This window comes from Gallus gallus, chromosome 21, assembly GCF_016699485.2.
Source record: "Gallus gallus isolate bGalGal1 chromosome 21, bGalGal1.mat.broiler.GRCg7b, whole genome shotgun sequence".
Lineage (NCBI taxonomy): Eukaryota > Metazoa > Chordata > Aves > Galliformes > Phasianidae > Gallus > Gallus gallus.
The window spans coordinates 1747749-1763985 of record NC_052552.1 but is presented as its reverse complement, the minus strand read 5'-3'; the positions used below and the strand labels follow the sequence as shown (position 1 = coordinate 1763985).

General features: G+C 47.2%; 1 protein-coding gene across 5 annotated transcripts in view; it reads left to right on the top strand.

The window, feature by feature from the left end:
• The window catches only part of SKI (SKI proto-oncogene), a 99812-nt gene that overhangs the window by 2821 nt on the left and 80754 nt on the right, over nt 1-16237 (top strand). For 3 of the 5 annotated variants that reach the window (XM_015296939.4, XM_025142547.3, XM_015296936.4), the window contains exon 1: nt 1432-3062. In XM_015296939.4, coding sequence (XP_015152425.1) covers nt 2151-3062 — 912 coding nt within the window. In that variant the 5' untranslated portion in view covers nt 1432-2150. Of the gene's footprint in view, nt 1-1428; nt 3063-16237 lie in introns of those variants that run through there. The other 2 variants (XM_046903176.1, NM_001039318.2) reach the window with 2 other exon arrangements.

Here is a 16237-nt window from a genome sequence, read left to right as displayed (position 1 = left end):
AAACACCAGCCCGGAGTTCTCAAGCCTTGGGGCGTGAAGGCACAGCTGAAGCACGCGTGGTTCCTCCCCTCTTGGGGCTGCTCTGTGATCCTTGGGGCTGGCACTGGGGTGCTGAGCGGGCTGCTGCATGCAGCAGTGCTGGGCTCGGAGCTGTGCTGCCTTTCCCTTAGAATGGGACTTTAGAGCACAGAAATACAAATAGCGCCTGAGCTCGGAGCGATCCCTGCCCGCATCGATCGTGGCTGAACCTCAGCCTGTTTGGTTTGGGGAGGTTTTCTGTTTGCTCTTGTGACTGTTTGGAAAACCATGGATTTGCTTCACTTTTTTATTTTATCGGGGTTTCTCTTCATTTGTAGCAAGGTGGTAAGCTCTTCCAGAAGAGACCAAATGCTCACTCTGCATCACGAAGCAGGGCAAGGCACTATGAGCAGTGTTTCAAGTCGCTCTTGCGTCAGAAATATCTTAGTTGTGTGTATGTGGAACTGCTTTCCAGCCTTCTCTTTTTGCGTGGGATTCGTTGATAGCAGAGCTAAGCTGTCGGGCTTGTGTTTTACGTCTGTATTTTCAGCGTTAGTCGGAACGCTCCAGCCGTTTTGCTTGCTCGGGCCGTGGAAGAGAAGACGAACGGGTGCAGTGCTCGGGCGCTGGGGCGGCGCTCCGGCTGCGTGCCGCAGGCTGCCACCAGGGGGCGCCGTTCCCTGCGCGGAGCCGCGGGTTCGGCCCGGCTGAGGCACTCCGGGCGCCGCCATTTGGCGCAGCGGCGGCCGCCTCGCCAGGAGCTCCGTCGGCGGCCCCTCGGTCGCGGCTGGCGGTCCCCGGGCGCTGAGCGCGCCGTCCCCGCGCGGTGGCAGTGGCTCCGCGTCTGCCCCGCGCCCGGTGCTCGCCGCGTGAACGCAGAGCCGGCCTCAGGACGCGCCGCCGGGGCGCTGCTCGGTGCCGGACCCCGCGCGTGTGCCGCTCGCACGTGTGGCATCGCCGGCGCTGCAGCTCCGAGTTAAACTTGCTTGCCGCAAGCAGGCTTAGCAGCGACAGGGCTTAGGTGGTGCTCTCGCGCTTCGCGTGCGCGTTGGGTACACGCGCTGCTGTTTGTTCACTTTATTTATTTTTTTAACTGTTGTCCAGAAATAAAACGGCGAGAGCAGCCAGCCCGCGCCCTGCCGCCCCTCCTTCGCGGCGCGCCGCTCTGTGAACCCAGCGGCTCTCCCTCCCCCCGGCGCGGCCGCCCGAGGCTGAGCTGCGCCTGCCCGTGCAGCAGCTCGCGGGAGGGGGGAGGCGGCCGCTGTTCCTGGAAGAGCCCGGCCTGGGGAGTTGGTCACATTCTTGGCCGGGATTCAATGACTGAGGCAGACACCAACAAACAGAGGGGGGGAGGAGGAGGAGGAGTGAGGGAGGCTGAGCCAGCCCGCATTAGCTCAGCTCTCAGGCACTCTCAGTCTCTGCTGGAAAGAGGAGCTGGGAGGATGTGCGCGCTGTTACCGCGGCTCCCCACGGCACGCTGAGAGCGAAGGGAAGAAAGGAAGAAAGGGGAGCGCGGCGCCAGGGAGCCCGCCCGGATCGAGCGAAGGGACCGCTCGGGGAAGGCAGCCCGCCCGCAGCCCCGCACCGCCTTGGAAGCGCCGGAGATTGGGGCCTTTTAATTCTATTCCGCGTTGCTCCCTTCCCCGCACCGAGCCGTCTTCCTCCTCCCGCTTTTTACTTTCCCTCCCCGCTCCTTCCTCCTGGTGGATATGGACACAAGCGGGATCGCTGCAGAGAAGCAGCAGCCGCCAGCGCGTATTTAACCCGCGGTGCCCGGAGCGTGGCTCGGACCGGCGTTCCGGGGCTGGCAGTGCGCGCTGCCTGCGGCCGCCGGCTCGGATGAGGACCTCGCTTCGGCGTGACTCTGCGCTCCGGCCGGGCGGCGTCGGGGCCGGGCACGGCGAGAGATTGTGACGGAGCGAGAGAACGGAAAGGAGAGAGAGCCGCGTACGAAAAGGATTTATTTCCTCGTCGTCTGTGGATTGCTAAACCTGAGTGGGAAGGGGGGGGAAAAAAAAAAGGGTGGGTTGTTGTTTTGTTTAAAAAAAGAAAAAATCCCTTAAGTGGATTTGTACCAGCGTGGAAGATAACTGGGGATTTTTGTTGTTTGTTTTGGGAATAGAAACTAAAAAATGGAGACTGTAAGTAGAAGCAGCTTCCAGCCTCATCCAGGACTGCAGAAGACCTTGGAACAGTTTCATCTGAGCTCTATGAGCTCCCTGGGTGGCCCTGCTGCTTTCTCAGCGCGATGGGCACAGGAGATGTACAAGAAAGACAATGGCAAAGACCCAGCGGAACCTGTACTGCATCTGCCCCCTATCCAGCCCCCCCCGGTGATGCCTGGTCCCTTCTTCATGCCCTCGGACAGATCCACTGAGAGGTGCGAGACCATCCTGGAAGGGGAAACCATCTCCTGCTTCGTGGTGGGTGGGGAAAAGCGCCTTTGCTTGCCCCAGATCCTGAACTCGGTGCTCAGGGACTTCTCCCTGCAGCAGATCAATTCGGTGTGCGATGAGCTACACATTTACTGCTCCAGATGCACCGCTGACCAGCTGGAGATCCTCAAAGTCATGGGCATCTTGCCCTTCTCTGCCCCCTCCTGCGGGCTGATCACTAAAACTGATGCTGAGAGGCTTTGCAATGCCTTGCTTTATGGTGGCACCTATCCTCCCCACTGCAAGAAGGAATTCTCTAGCACGATTGAGCTGGAGCTTACAGAGAAGAGCTTCAAGGTGTACCACGAGTGCTTTGGGAAGTGTAAGGGACTCCTGGTACCAGAGCTTTACAGTAACCCCAGCGCAGCCTGCATCCAGTGCTTGGACTGCAGGCTCATGTACCCGCCTCACAAATTTGTGGTCCACTCTCACAAATCCCTGGAAAACAGGACTTGCCACTGGGGCTTTGACTCTGCAAACTGGAGGTCCTACATTCTCCTTAGCCAGGATTACACTGGGAAAGAGGAGAAAGCTAGGCTGGGCCAGCTCTTAGATGAAATGAAAGAAAAATTTGACTATAACAACAAATACAAGAGGAAAGCCCCCAGGGTAAGTGATGCCTTAAATTCTTACTTTAAGAAGGAGTAGGGTGATAAGAAAGAGAAAAGGGATTTTCGATGACGTCCATCGATGTACTCAATTTGTTACCAACTGTTTTCCTTTTAGAGTCGTTTAGCAATCTAATCGCATTCTTAATTCTCACCACGTGTGCGTTCATGTAGACGACATGGCTCCTTTTTTTCCTTTTTCCTCTGGTTGCGTTCTGAGCACAGGAGCTGGAGTTTAATTATACTATATATGTTTGTATGTCGTATTGTATGCAGAACCTGATCTTTGAAATCCATCACAGCGCCCCACTTCAGCAGGAAGTGATTTGGGGTGCCGGGAGCTTCACTTGGAGGTCAAGACGAGGAAGAAAGGAGGGAAAAATAACTCTGATTGCCCCAGACACAAATGCATACAATTTTCTTCTCGACTGCACGCCTCCAGGGATGGAGGCGGGGGCTGAGCTGTTGAAATGCTTGAGCTGGAGCAAAATGTGGCCGCTGAGAAGAATCCTGACAGTGGTGCAGGTTACTGGTGTTCATTTGAGTGCAGAAGGGGAGCGGAGAAGGCTGTGCTTTTAGGGGATCCCAGTGGAGTCTGACTCTCCCCAGCAAGACAGGCTTTTGTATATCGGATTATGTGTACGTTCAGTAAATGGATCGGAAGGGCCAGCTGCAGCAGCTCGTTACGGTATGCCCTGGTGTCCTGCGGCCAGACAGCCTGAGCGTATTTTTCAGGTGCCCTGTGTTTTTTTTTTTCAGCCTGGACTGCCTGCAGGCCCCACCATTCCTGCTGTGTGGGCGAAAGGCGCAGTGCCACGGGGGGACAGCGGGGGGGAGGCGGCGGCAGCTTCTGCCCCTTCAGCCCCCCGGAGGGAGGTGAAAGCAAACCAGAGCAGTCTGACCTGCAGGTTTGGGGGCGGATTCTGCCTCCTCCGTCAGGGATCTTGGAAGTTTTCTTCGGTTTCGTGTGTCCGTCGTGGAAGGGCGATCACACAAGCTTTAAAAAGAAAAGGAACTTTCAAAGCCTTCTGAGAATGTTAGGTGAAATTCTTAGTTAACTTCCCAAATACCTGTTCAAACGTGCAGATACACGCTCAGACTAAATACGGCTTTTATTAAAAAACAAAAAGCAAACCAAGGGGGTTTTCGGCCCCCCGCACGCAGTGCAGCAGGCAGTCCAGCTGGCCCGAGGGGCCTGGCCAATCCATTTGGTTGGGCTCCGCGTTTCTGCCTCTAGGATTCTCTCTCTCCAAGTCCAGTTTCTCCCCTGGTCTTCTGCTTAGCCCCCATTTCGGTCCTCGTCCTCACCCTCCCCTCTTTCCTCCAGCCGGAGTGTCAGAGCCGCTGTGACAAAGCGGGGCTGTAATGAGCCCCATTATCTCCGTGGCTGGAGGTGGATGTGTTTTTAATGGCTTGTCTATTCTCCGTCAGTCATGTGCTAAGGGGATGCTGGGGAAGATGCGCATGAATGTCTGCGAGAGGAGAAAAGGGCTCCGGCAGCGGAGACGTCTTTCAGCCTGCGCGGTGAATTTTCTTGGGCGTGCTCTGGGAAACTAAATAAAAGAATCCCCACTTTCTTCCTTCTGGGAGGGGACTGTGCGCCTGGGTTGGTCATTTCCACAGTGTGATTTAAATGAACGCTTTTAAAGGCCTGCATTCCTTTTCTTACTGGGCTCTTACGGCACTGTTGTGAGGTGTGATTTATCCGGTGCCCCAGGTGAGGACGCAGGTGGAGAACGAGACAAGACTGCAAAGTTTTGGCATTGCCGTACTCTTGGTGACCCCTCAGCAGTCCTGGCTCAGAACATGGCAAGCATGCTTTCCCCCGCCCTCCAAAATCTGCTTGCAGCACTTCTTGGAGAGTGACTGCAGGATGCCTGATAGTATCTGACAGTGGACGCCAAATATTAGACAGGAAAATCATAACTGCATGTTTTTGAAACGATTTTGCAAAAGTTTGTCATAATAAAATGTTAGAAGTCTCCTGTGTGGGTTCGCTTGGAGTGGGAAGGAGTTGTGGGAAGGATGGCGTGCTGTGTGCTCAGATGACAGGATAGCACACATCCTGTGCAGGACGCCTTTGAGTTTCCAGGCTTTCGAGTTGTCTTCTCGGCTCCTATTCATGTGGTGCAGTCTTGAGGAGGCCCTGACATCACTGGTGGAGTTTTGAACGCTTATCCTTCCTTTTTCTGTAGCCTTTTTTTCCATAGGGCTTAGCCAACGGATATCATATGCTAAGGTCATTCGTGTTGTAGCAGAGTGTGTGGATAATTACGGCGAGATTTAATCTGGCTCTAAGGTTGGTAGAGTGTGGCCAGGGGCAAGTAACACTGGAGTAAAGTTTAGATGCCTAGTAAGGAAATGAAAGGATGATCCCGTGTCTGCCTCTGCGTGTTATTGTTAATCACTGTCAGTCTGTGTGGGTTTTGTGTGTCTGCTGGGCTCTGTGTCTGTCTGTCTCTGTGGATGAAAGGGTGAAGCATATGTGTCTTTGTGGTGGTCTTCCTTTTTGATGTAGATCTCTGTGTTGCTTTGTTCTGCTTTACACAGAGGTGTCTGTGTGCGTTGTATGCCATAATCTGCTGTGTCAGATGCTGTCTTCTGCATGCAAGAGGGTTTTAAAAATAATTTTCCTGATCAGTTTATCTGTGTACGTGTGTACGGTGTTGTGCTTTCCCTGGGCTCTGCCATGTGTTGCGGTTTGGGATGCAGCTGCCCGTTGCTGTGGCTGGTTAAGAAGCAGTGAGTTTTTAGACCATTTTGTGCCTTTGTGAGGTTTCTGTGATGAGGTATGTAGGCTTTTGCTAGTACAGCTCTGCCTTTTAAGGGACTGACTTCTAAATGCAGGAGCTGGGCTGGCATGAGCCCCCACTGCAGATTTGGCATACTGGCAAAACTGCCTTTTTCCCTTTCTTTTTTCTTTTTTTTTTTCCTCTCCTCTGTTGGGTGGTTTTAAAGTATTGCTACAAGGCATAGCTTTGCCTACATGCTTACTTCCCACCGTATTTTTGCATCGAGCATCCAGTGTGCATATCTATCCATCTATTTATCTGTACTGAGAAATAGATACATAGATACATTGTCTCAGCGTGGTTGGTTGAACCAGATGAGCTTTTTCTGGTCTTGCTACTTGCAGAAGCAGCTTTAATCTACATCTATAGCTCAGTGAAGTCAGCAAAGGGTCTTAACCAAAGCTGGGACAGGTTGTGATGAGCCCCAGCAGAAAGCACCCATCCGTAGGCAGTTCAGCCACTTTCCTTACCCCCTTTTAAAAATCAGATTGTTGTATCCTCCCCGTTAATCCATGGATAAATGATTTACCTCCCATAAGCTCCTTCACCTTCCAGCCACTTCCTAAAGCTCTTTCTGTTTTGAGCTATATTATAACCTCTCAATTTTCCTTTGTATCCTTCACCGGGTTTTCCACTTTCTCATGTGCTGATGCAGTTTTTCAGCTGTGATCTCTGCCTGGTCTTTCAGAATCCCCAGGTACCAGCACTGCTTTTACTCTTGCGGGTGTCCCCTCTCCCTGCCTGTCACACATTGCATCTGCCTTTACTGCCATGGAGCACAGCTGTAACATTCTGGGGGTATTTCGAGAGATTCAAAATGTGAGTAACCTGACAGGGTTGCAAAACAGGGTCCTGGAAATGCATCATCAGTGCCAGTGTGCTTCTATTGAGCTCAGCTGCTGGTGGGTGTTGTGTTCACTTGCTGGTACAGATAGGGCCTTGGAACAGCTATCATATTCTCTTTCCTCTTCAGTGTGATACATCACTGCTTTTGAACATCAGCATGTCTCCTGTGATTGGATTAGTTCAAAAAGCAGGCCTGAAGGCTCTTTGGTTGCTATTTCCAGTAAAGAAGGGTGGGTTTGGCTCTGTCTCTTTTGAACTTTTTTTTAATATTGAACTGAGCAACGTTTGACAGTGCTTTCATATTTCCTACCTGTGTGCCAGACATCTGTATTTTTAGCAAAACTGTGTATGATCAGACACTCAGAGAATACGAGAGCTTCCCTTGCACATGTGTGAACACACCCACACATGCTAGCACCGCCGTGTTCCCACGGTTCATGTCCCAGCAGCACTTCTATGAAGTAGCTGGAAGCCAGAAGCAACATTCTGATACTGACACACAACCAAGCACGTAAGGCCTCCCACTTCATTTCACAATGCCTCCCAGCCCAGTGCTGCCACAACATGCAGCTTTCTCAGCTGGAGTAAGGTTTAGCCAGGTCAAGTGTGCAGCCAAATCAAAGAACAGAAATTGCTGGAAGTGGGGGACTGAGTGAGTTCTAGGGGAGCTGTGGCCTTAAAGGTGCTGTGTGGTGGTTGCTGCTCTGCATTTTGTGCCCACTTGAAATGACGCAGTAGTAGATCTTGAATGCATATCTTTGCGTATTTCAAAGCCCTGCCTCCTGCCAGTAGTGAACTTCTTGATTTGTTAATGGTATTTGTCCTGTAGTGTGGAGAGCAGAGGGATTCTGGGATTTTTTTTGCAGGTATTGGTGTTCGGACTGCTGGATTTATTCAGTACAAACTGCCTCAACAAATACTCTTGAAAAATTTTGCCTGAGAACTGTTGGTTCAAGTATTTTTCCATGGAGCAAAGAAGTCATTTGTTCACTTGCCTAATGTTTAAGAATTATATTAAGAATTATCCAATAACAGTTTTGAAGACCCTAGAACAAAAATGTTGAAGCCTCCAAGGAGTGGTTTAAATTTGGAGTCATTCTACAGCTTAGCAATAGGTCTTGGAAAAAGGATACCAATCTTAAGTACAGTCCTGCAGCACTGAGGAGGTGTCACTGTTTGAGCAGAGTCAGCACTTTTCTTCCAAGAGTACAAACAGTTTTACAGATGTTGAGATCGAGCAGGTACGTGCATGTGTGCGAGACAAAGAGTGTGCTGCAAATAGCAGTCTAATGATGTTGAGTCAACCGTGGCCCTCTGTTGCCCCAAAATAGTTCGCAATTTCCTGAATTCGGCCCTGTTGAATTAGGGAGGGAATTCTATGAAATCTCTTCTTTAGAAAATCACTGCCTAAAATATGAGAACATCTGCTGCTCCCTTCATTGTCTGGGCTGTCTCACTTGCTTCTCCATTGCTGTAGTTTTGGGCTTAGGTGGATGTTCTGCCCAAAACAGTAGCGTGCTTTGAAGATGCGTGTAAAAACAGTGTGTTTTTTTGGATGTGCTCAGAGCCTGTAACACCTGGTGTGTCTGCCAGAAGATGAACACGGATATCACTGGCTGGAGCTGGCTGACCGATGAGGGTGTGTTTTTATTTGCCGAGATGAGTGTTGACACCAGTGTTGTAAAAGCATCTGGAGGCGTCTGTGCGAGGCTGCTCAGAGCATGTCTAGACAACGCAGCGGTTAAAATCCTGGCAGCTGCTGGTACCTTATCTACACCTCGCTTAGCAGCACTGCTGGGACGGGGGCCTTGGGGGCTGCATCTCAGTGCTTGAGGCTGAGCAAGGCTTGGGGGTTTGAGAAAGGTCTGTCATCCATTCTGACTGAAAGTTCATGTCAGTTTTGTCTGTTAGCCAGCATGTGTTGCTGAAGGTCAGGGGTTCCCGTGGTACTGACTGCAGCAAGCAATGGGCTGGCTCTGGGGATAGCTGGTGGTTGGAATTCACCCTGCCGGCTCAGCCAGCCCAACTGCTTCGCCATCATACTAGGAATTGTGTCTCAATGTGAAGAAGTACTTGGACCCAGAAAGCTTGACTAAATTAAAAACAAAAACGACACAAAAAAAGCTGAACTCCACAGCCATTTTTATTTAGAGGGAACTCTGGTGGAAGAGTCACACTACATCCAACAGGAGGTTCTTGGAAAGAACACACGAAGTAACTCAATCCGAGTTGTAGGAAATCTATCAATAGAATATTATCAATTACTCAGCTAATCTATTTTATCTGAGTGGCCATAGAGCACTTAAATCAAATTGATTTTCACATAAAGGAAGCATTACTTTAAAATGTAGTAATATAACACACTTTTCTTTTAAATTTGTCAATTATAATATATGTGTTAATAATAAATAGGCACCGCATTTTTATTTTTAATGCTATTCTGCTCAATTTCTAATATAGTCAGTATTTGTCATTCTGGGAGGAGGGAAACAAGCTGTTGTAATGTTTTTTCTTTGGAAAATAATTATGAAGAAGCAGAATTGCTCTGAATGGATGTACTCCATTCCATTACTCCCTTATATACACCTTGTGTAGTCTTATGTTTTTCACATTTCATTGTCTTCATTGCCACTGTGGAAATTCAGTCTCGGGTTGTTCTGGGCTGGTTCTGCAGTTCTCACTGCAGCAATCAGCAGCTCAGTAATTGGAACCAGTTCACCCACAAACCGCAGAGAGCTGTCAATGGATCAGACTCCTTCCTGTGCCTTGCCTGGCAGTGCAGGCAGTCATGGAGTTGAGCAACAGATTCTGAACCAGGGTACAATGGTGCGAACACAGAGCAGATTTGGTGAGTTTGTGGTGAGACCCAGCATTCATGGCCTGTGCTGAAGCTGATAGTGAACCTGTAGCTTTGCTGCTGCTGCTGCTGTGTTGTTTTGGTGGTGCTCTGATCCTGGCAGACCATACTGAGCAGGGCAGTAGTTCCTCAGCTGGAAAGTGGTTCCTGGCTTCAGACTGAAAAGGTTTTGTCGGCTGCTTGCACGTGCAGGACTGTGCTTTCAGGTTGCAGAATGTATCTATCTGGGTGGGCTTTTTGTTTTCTACATTTAGGATTTGTCAGTCTTTACTTTTTATTATTTAGTTTATCTTTTCTACTGCCCAAGAGATCTCTAAAGCTGGAATGAGGGTCAGCTTTATTTTCCTCGATGCAAATTCAAGGACTATAAACTTGGCCTCAAAATTGCATCAGGTGCGGGTGCAGTTCTTTGAACATGCCCTCATTTGCCCATATTGGGCAAACGTGCTGGCTGACACACTGGCTCCTCAGCTGATGTGGTTGCTTTGACCTTTGGTTGGGTGAGGTAGCAAAAACAGATACAAATTCAATCCCTGATCCTGCCAGCGTTTGGTGAACGGAGCTCTTCTGGGAGGCAGTGGGAGTTCCTGCGTGTTGTGGGTCTTTTATTGTTGGCTCCACCTGAGGATTGGTTGCTCTCACTTGTATTTGGATTGCTCTGAGCACTGGGTGCATGTTAAAACAACCTGTTATGCTGCACATTGGGATTTTCACTGGTACGAGACACATTCTGCTACCCTTACTTGTGTTAAGTAGTGTTCTGGCTGTTTAAATAGTTCTGCTTACAGTCAGGGGTAATGTGCATGTGGGCAGAGATTCTGTGCATATGTAGAAACTGCACCATCATTCTGTATGCCGGAGATAAACAGCAGAGGAGCTGATCGATAACCTGGTTCCTGGCTTCGTTGCTTATTGATTGATGTGCAGTTACCTTTGCACATGCTTCATAGAAAATGTGACTTTTATTTTTTTAATTGCAACTGTTTCTGCTTTGGCATGAGGATCGTTTGAAGCACAAGAATTGCTTAGGTTTTAATGATTAAAAGCCAGCAGCAACATAAAAATAAGATAGAGACTAGAGCTTCTCTTAAGTTTTCCTAGGGAAGATTCAGAGGACGCGAACCCCTGTGCTTTGTTCTTCATCCTCCATTCAGTCAGTGGCATCATTTTATAGAATAAGGTCATTGACTTGGATTGCTTGTTGGTTTCTCAACCCTTTTCACCAGCCAGTTTGTGTAATGTCTGTCTGAAATGTTGAGTAAGGGCATTGAAATAGCAGACAGGATATCAAGTGTTAGGAAGTCTGGGTTAAGTATAACAGACAGTTCTGGCTGGTGAAAGGGGAGCAGCTCCTTGAGCTCGGTTACAGCTCAGTCTCTGTGGAAACAGCAGGCTCTGGGCTTCGCTCTTCCAGCCTTCCCCCTGCTCCTCTACATGCATATAATTAATTGTGTGGGTGCACCTCTTTTCTAGAGATGTCTTCTTTGTTTCTTAGTGGCACAGAATTGTCTGTAATAATGTCTCTTTCGAAGGATTACATAAGTTTAAGATGATTTCTCCACTGGGAGAATTATGCAAGTTTAAACTGAAATGTATTTAGAAAGCTTTTATGTATGTGTTTTCTGACTCACAATGCAGAGGGTGATTTATTTGCATCCTTAATTGGACAACATCTGTTAGGGTTGGGAGAAAAACATTTCCTATCCTTCCACTGCCACAACCTGCATTTTTTTTGGAGCCCCTTCTGCTTTACTGCAAGGTCTGTGCAGGTCTGACTCGTACCCAGGTGCGGGCACCAGGCACACAGGTTGGGTGCTTCTGGGGAGGGATCTGCAGAGTTTTAATGCGTATTTGCAAAAAGAAAAAAGAAAAATTATATGTGCCAATGGAACTGTTAAAATCAGAAACAGTAACACCTGTTTTCCATCTTAACTTTTCTCCTTTTATAAGATGATGATGCCTTTATTACCATTAAACGGAAAACGAGGACAGTGAAGCTTCCCAATTCTGTTAGTGAAGACGAAGGTCTAAAATATTTCTGTAATGCTGCTCCCAGTGATCTCTGACCATTTAGTCAAAGCTTTGCTGCTGGTTTTCAGCACAGTTAGGCTGTTTTGTAACACTTCATGTGGGAGAAGAAAGCGACCCTGCTCGTGTGTGTGTATTGACCGTCAGGAGGCCGGAGTAACCTCTTGGCTAACTGTGAGCTTCTGCGTGAGGCCATCTGTGTGAGCGGCTCCTGCAGCCCCAAAGCTGGCACTGACCCGTGCACACAGCCCTCATCGCTTTCAGTGGGGGAGCTGCCCAGATCTGCAGAGCTGCCCATGCAGATCAGATTGCAGGAATGGGATGGGGACGGTCCTTGCTGTTATTATGTAATACTGGAGTGCTGTGTGTCTTGGACTGAGTGCAGAATGCTTGTAGATGCTTTTTTCAGGATCCAGCTAACAAAATTAATTCTGTTGAGTATTAAAACCTATAGGTTGCATGGGGATCTTGCTGCTTACTAAAACAGAGACTGTAGTAGTACCAACTACAAGCAGCAAATTACTTCAAGCAATTAAAAAAAAAACAACACAAAACACCTCTAAATATTAACTTTGGCTAGGTCTAATATTTGATTTGACAAAGATCTTTAAACACACACACAAAAAATCTGTGTTATTCCAGAGGTTTATGTATTTTCAGCTGTACAGTATATGTTGTAGCCTTATGCAGAGTAATAGGACAGAAAGTCATACAACCTGCACTGTTACTTGCAGCGTTAACCAACCTGTGTCTTTTAGGTAAGTTTGGTCTTTTTGCAGGTTGTGTTTTTTTTTTTTTAAATCAACCTAGCCATGATGAGACTTGAATGAATATCATCTGCACACCTGTTTAATATTAAAGATCAGGCATTCAGTGCTTTGTGGCTTTAGCTTGAAATTCAAGTTGCTTTGAGTCATCCCTTTCGTCTTTTGTTTGGGTGGAAAAAAGGAGTGGCAGTAAACGGCCTGCAGCTAAGAAATGAAAGAGTTGAATTAGGTTTTAGAAATGTTAGTCTTGGCATTTGGGACATTTGCATTTGTACAGATTGTCACGCTCCTCTCTATTTTATTTGGAGTATAGCAGTTCAGTGCTCAGGATGAAAAATGTTACATATCTTTTTCCCAGTATTGTGACACATGAATGCTGCACGGGAGGAGTGGGAAGGAGCTGCGGTGTGAGCTGTGCTCTCACACGTTGAGCAGATCACTGGTAGGCCAGCCTGCCCATTGCCCCACCTGTGATCCCTGCTGAGGTTTTTTTTCTGACAATAACTTCTAATTCTGTGAACAAGAGGATAACCCACGTGTTAATTATAAGAAATCAGTGAGACCAAAATTGCAAATAAATTCATTTTGGTGTAGTTTGTAAAGCTTCCTCAGTTCACGTGTAGCTGTAGAAGCTGTGTTAGTGCTGTCTGGATGGGACAGAATGCACAGGAGTTATGGGCAGGAGTATCTTAACCCTGGTACTGCCACTGAGCAGCATGCAAACAGTGCTACATGCCTAACTGGTGTTACTGTAGGTGTGTTTGTAAGCATGTGGATGGCGTTCAACTTTTTCACTGTATAGAAGATAATATTTTAAGTGATTCTGGTCTGGGCCTTGAGGGTCTGTAATCAGCTTATTTTGCATGGTGTGCAATAAGAGTAACACACCTAACATCAGTATAGCTGTGCTGCCATGCAAACCATGCCAGGAACTGATTCAAGTAAATGAAAGAAGCAGGAGCTTCTTCAGAAGAGACCCTGAGAGTAATGGTGAGTGCTTCGGTCATACTGTGAGGGTCATGTTGCACAGAGATCTTCCATGTGAAAATGTAGGAATTTATCCAAGTTGCCCTCATTAACTGGACTAATTTATCAGTGCAGCTTTCTCTGGTTACAACTTGATTTGATTTCAGTCGATTCACATGAATCAACCTTCATTTATTTCTTTGTTTCTAAGAGGGATGCTCATTCATGTTCTCCTTACGCAGCAGCTGGATCTCATCACAACAGATGTAAAAACCCTTACATTTACATTGCTGTATTTTTTGTGAGAGTTTATTTCTTGAATTAAGCTCTTGTCCTTACTGGCCCTCTTCAGACTTGTTACTTGATGTGCAGATGGTTCAGATACCACAGAGTGAGCATTGGGTCCCAGGGAAATAGGGAGATGTGTGGACAAACTTCTTAAAAATGAAATATCTTTTTTTTCTTTTTCTATTTTCTTTAAAAAAATAGCAGTTTGGTTTGGATGATAATTGCAAAGTAAGAACTGGGTTGCTCCAAATTCCCTTTCTGGAGTCTGTGTCAGTAACCGTGCCGATGGCTGAGCTGGCTTTCTGTCCTTTCGATTTGGTGGGGAGCTTTCTCTTTTGCCATTTCACAGACTGGTTTTCTTCTCTGGGCTGTCTTACGGCAGGACCAAAACTGAATTGCTACCATGGGAAGCTTTTAAATAACTGGAGTAGCAGAGCTGTGTCCTAAAGCAGTGCTTTGCAGAACTGAACGCATCGTGAGCAGCTCGGTTGCTCTTCGTGCTGTTCGGGACATGTGTGTCACTTTTGGTGGGGTGAAGGGGTTTGGGATTTTGTTTGTTTTTGGTTTTTTTTTCCCCCTCCAAGCTCCTTCTGTAGGCTTTCTGCCCGAGTGCATCTTGGGATTTCCCTTTTGCTGAATGAGCTGCTTGTTCAAGAGGGAGGAAGTGAGGTCCCTTCTGGATTAGGAGGGGATGGGGGAGGAGGGCGGGGAGATGTTCTGTTTCATATGCAAAGCGCGCTGAACCGGGGGGAAAAAACCAACAAAAAACACATGGAAACCCATTTAACATACCATCCGTGTCAGGGACTGGCAGAGCAGTTGCTGGCTTTGGTGAGGAGAGACCTTTTAAAAATGAGATAAAGATGGAACTTTTATTTAATACTAGCTGAAGGAAATAAATAAATGCCTCCTTATGGTAGGTACTGTGAATGGAGCGTGCAATGAACTGATGTGGTACCAACCTCCACAGCAGCCATGGGCTCACAGGGATGTGTGTTCTCAGGTACACTTTCCTACGGCTGGAATTGAGGGATGGCCACCATTCTTTGGCCTTTCACATCAGTATCAGCTGTGTGTAATTTGAATTCAGTTACATTTCTCCTACTCAGCCCAAAAAATATTTAACAAAAGAAAAAGGTAAAGTAGATGTTCCAGTTTTAACAGTAATGTTGCTTCAGCTGGGAGCAGTGAAGTCTGTGCAACAAATGGTGGGTCCAGGGCTGAAGCTGTTTCTTTTTTTTTTTGCATTGATGTTTCCTCATGAGGGTCGGATGGGAGAGTTGCAGTGATGCAAAAAGTATGGAAGGCAGTGATATTTACTGGGCAGCCTTGGAGCAGGGCTTTTGGCAGACTGGTTTCATCCTCTGCACTTCTGGTCATTTATTAGCACTGCACATGGCAGATATTTGCGTGTTTTCCTTGACTCTGGTTGATCTTGCAGTAATGAACATTACTGTTAAAATAGCAGCTGCTCAGAATTAGTTCTCATGTTTTGATGTTGTTTTTTTTTTTAATAAGTTGAAAATCTTAGTTGAAAACTTTAATTCCTTTCCAAAACTGACATTGCCTTTTCTTATTACTCTTGGTTTATTTCTTAGCTGTCTTCTGTACAAGGAAGGGCTTGTGTAACGCCAAAGCCATTCCCATTTCTCACTGAATGATATGCAAATCTAGTCAATTAAGCAGGGGGGATTTAATTAGCAGTTTAAGTTCATGTGTGAAGTGTCTTGCTTTAATTACTTAACAGTTTTGTTGCAAATTTGCTAATTTTTTTTCCTCAGAACTATCGAAACTGTGATTTTTCTTTTTTTTTTTTGGTAACGTTTTCAAATAGTGAGCACTGCCCAGCATGTCTGACCTCTGTACTGCTGTGGATGTGTGTCCCTTCGTCTGTAAGGATCTTTTCAAAGCTGTGCATAGAAAGCAAAGCTATGTTTATTGTTTCAGAACAATACTTTAAAAAAAATTAAGGGTTTTTGTGCTTAGGATTTGGAGTGAAAGGCTCTGTGTTGTTCCTGCTCTTCTTGCTCCATGATACCCATGTCGTGGTATCTGCCTAACTGCCCAGTGTAGTTGCAGTGTGTTATATTAAATGGTTTCTTTTGTCCAGACAGAATTTGAAACAAGTGGCTTTTCTGCACGGCTGCAGAACATCAGCACGTTGCTGTGTCAGCATGGCTGCAGTGATGGGAGTAACCCAGTGTTAATACAAGAAACAGGTTTGTGATAGTGCAGAACTGGGGCTGGTTTTTGTACCCCATCTTTTTATTTGAGATGTCTGAGCATGGGAAAGGGACAGCATTTACTCAGATGATACTGAGAAGGCCATCTCTGCCTTTCTGAATCACTTATCAGGGTGGTGTTGTCTTGTGGCCTTGTTTGGCTTCTTGAAATGCTGAGGTGATGGCGGGAATGAGAGGAGACATGAGAAGAAGAGTGATTGATTTCAGTGACTTCCTCCCATAATAACCCCAAATCACATGTTAATGCATCTCGGACAGACATGAGTATGTGACTGCACTTTCCTCTGGCTCAGCACAGCAGATGGTCCAGCTGAGGTTCCTGGCGCACTGCAAATTAAGTATAACTGACTACAGATCTGCTGTTTGGATACCTGTTTTCAAATAACATT